This window comes from Trypanosoma grayi (genome assembly GCF_000691245.1).
Source record: "Trypanosoma grayi strain ANR4 Tgr_1740_V1, whole genome shotgun sequence".
Classification (NCBI taxonomy): Eukaryota; Euglenozoa; class Kinetoplastea; order Trypanosomatida; family Trypanosomatidae; genus Trypanosoma; species Trypanosoma grayi.
This window is the reverse complement of record NW_008827358.1, coordinates 1-2,256: the sequence shown is the minus strand read 5'-3', so window position 1 is coordinate 2,256 and position 2,256 is coordinate 1. Positions and strand designations below refer to the sequence as shown.

Sequence of the window (2,256 nt, the reverse complement as noted above, 5' to 3'; positions counted from 1 at the left end):
CCACGCGCAAGGCGGTGCGGTGCCTGCAGCGGCGCCAAGCGACCAGGCAGCACGCGCCGGACGGCGTGCCGGCTTCCTACGGCCTGACGTGGCTGCAGCTCAGCGAGACGGTCGTGCGTGGGGACGAACAGCCGGAGGAGAACGGGGAGGGGCGCCGGTCGTGGGAGGAGCTGCAGCTCGAGCGTGTGGACGAGACGAATCGGCGTGTTCTGCAGGTTGTTCGCGCGGCGCCGCCCAACAGCCTCATCATTGTTCTCGCGGCTGGCGCGCAGAGTCTTTCGTCGCTGCCGGCGTCCGGCCGGCCGCGCGGTGTCTGCTTTGCTTTCGTGAAGGACGACAAGGCGCCAGGGCCACCGACGGCGTGGCTCGATGGCGAGGCCACAGCATCAACAGCAACAACAGCGCAGGCAACAGCAAGGAGGGTTGACGGTGTGCCCGCGACACCACCGGTGTGTGAACCGCAATAATGGATAAATGCAAGAAGGAGGAAGGAAGATGAATGGGGGGAGGGTGAAAAACAAAAAAGAAATACGAACGGCAGATTCTCTTTTCTCCTATGCAGAAGGGCGTACAGTGCTGGGGCTATTTGTTGTTGCCTGCGTCATTATGTGGGGTGTGTGTGTGTGTGTGTGTGCCACCGAACAGGCCGTTGCTGCACGTCTGTGTCTGTGTGTGTGATGCATGTTGTTTCCTCTGCTCCTCTTCGGTCATCCTTCTGCCCCCCCCCTGCCTCTGTCGCGCTGGCATTTCTGCAGTGGATCCATCCATCGCGGAAGGAAGCAAACGGGACTCGCAGCAGTCTCTGGGTTTGTGTGTATTAGTCTTGTGCGGTGGGGGAAAAGAGAGAGATAGGGACAAAGTATGACTGCGGTGCAGCGGCTCAGCGGCCGCTACCACCAGACGCAGCAGAAGCAACGCGAGTCGGAGCGCGACGCCGCGTATGAGCAGCTGCTGCACAACGACGCCATGGAGAAGGTGCTCATGCATGGCACCAAAACACGCGACGAGCGCATCACACAGATGGATGCACTGGTGGAGCTGCAGCGCAAAATCCCGCGACGCGGCGACCGCTCGCACGCGATGCTCCTCTCCGCCAACGTGCTGACGATGGCCGTCATGTCGTCGCAGCTCGCCATGCACCGCTGGCGCGTGTCGGAGGCGCAGACACTCACGGAGGCGACGGCCATCCTGCAGGAGCAGGTCACGTGCGCGCGGAAGAGCGGTTACGTCATCGCCCACACCGCAGAAGAAGAGGCAATGGGGTCGCCGGGATCAAAGTCCGCTGCTGATGCTGCTGGCGGGACGTTGCGGCCCATGGAGGCCGCACAGCAGCGGGCGGATGGAAGGGCCGCCGCAGCAGCAGCGGCAGCAGCACCGAGTGAGCACAGTGCGGACGGGCGTGTGAGTCCGTGCTCCTCTGTCTGCAGCGCGGAGGGGCATGACGCGGAGCGGGCGCTGGTGCCGCCCGACATGGTGGCGCGCCTCGTCATAGTGGACGCCTTCACGCACGAGCCGTTCCACGACATCATCGATCACCTGCGCTTCTTCGACCGCGAGTACAACCTCGGCCTCATTATTGTGCTGATGCTGAATGAGAACTACACCCACCACATCCCCGGCACGCTGGTGCTGCCACAACACACCGTGACGGTGACGGAGGCGTACGGATTGGGCTGTGATTTGGCGCTGCGCCACTGCTTCGACCACAAAGTGGTGAACTTCTTCACGGAGCTCTTCACGTCGGCGGCGGGGCGGTGGCGCAACGACGTGCGGCGCACAGCGGCCGTCGGCAACTACCGCAGTATGCGGCACATGTTGCTGGAGCAGTACGACGGAGACGACGAGGAGTTGTACCGTGGCGACGAGAGCGGCAGGAAGAGCGGCTTTAGCGACAGCAGTGTCACCAGCAACGCTGTCATTGACGATAACAACATCGTGCGGTTGCTGCTGAATAGCAGGTGCAGCTCAGCATCGACGAGCCACGGCAAGGTGCGCGTGGTGCCGGCCGTCTCACAGCAGCAGCAGCAACTCTTGTCGCTCAGCGCCGCACGGGACACCGTTTCGATGCTGATGCAGCCGTCGCGGCACGTGAAGCATGCGCTGAAGGTGCGCTTCCGCCCCCCCAGCAGCAGCACCCCCGACGCCGGCAGCGACGAGGAGGCGGTGTACGAGGACGTGCTCGTCGACGAAACGGAGCGGGTGGAATCGGCGACGGTGGCGGCCTGCCAGCGCGAGATTGCGCGGCTCGTGTCGGAG

At 63.7% G+C, this 2,256-nt stretch overlaps 3 protein-coding genes across 3 annotated transcripts; 1 reads left to right on the top strand and 2 right to left on the bottom strand.

Moving 5' to 3' along the window:
- On the top strand, nucleotides 1-467 carry DQ04_17401020 (hypothetical protein; the record flags this gene model as incomplete). Its single annotated transcript, XM_009317586.1, has 1 exon — nucleotides 1-467. A coding segment is annotated over one exon (467 nt), but the record flags the coding sequence as incomplete, so codon positions are not given.
- Nucleotides 468-890: 423 nt separating this feature from the next.
- On the bottom strand, nucleotides 891-1,187 carry DQ04_17401010 (hypothetical protein; the record flags this gene model as incomplete). Its single annotated transcript, XM_009317585.1, has 1 exon — nucleotides 891-1,187. One exon carries the CDS (start codon nucleotides 1,185-1,187, stop codon nucleotides 891-893), a length of 297 nt encoding a protein of 98 aa, XP_009315860.1.
- A 36-nt stretch (nucleotides 1,188-1,223) lies between these two features.
- On the bottom strand, nucleotides 1,224-1,529 carry DQ04_17401000 (hypothetical protein; the record flags this gene model as incomplete). Its single annotated transcript, XM_009317584.1, has 1 exon — nucleotides 1,224-1,529. One exon carries the CDS (start codon nucleotides 1,527-1,529, stop codon nucleotides 1,224-1,226), a length of 306 nt encoding a protein of 101 aa, XP_009315859.1.
- Nucleotides 1,530-2,256: the final 727 nt, after the last annotated feature.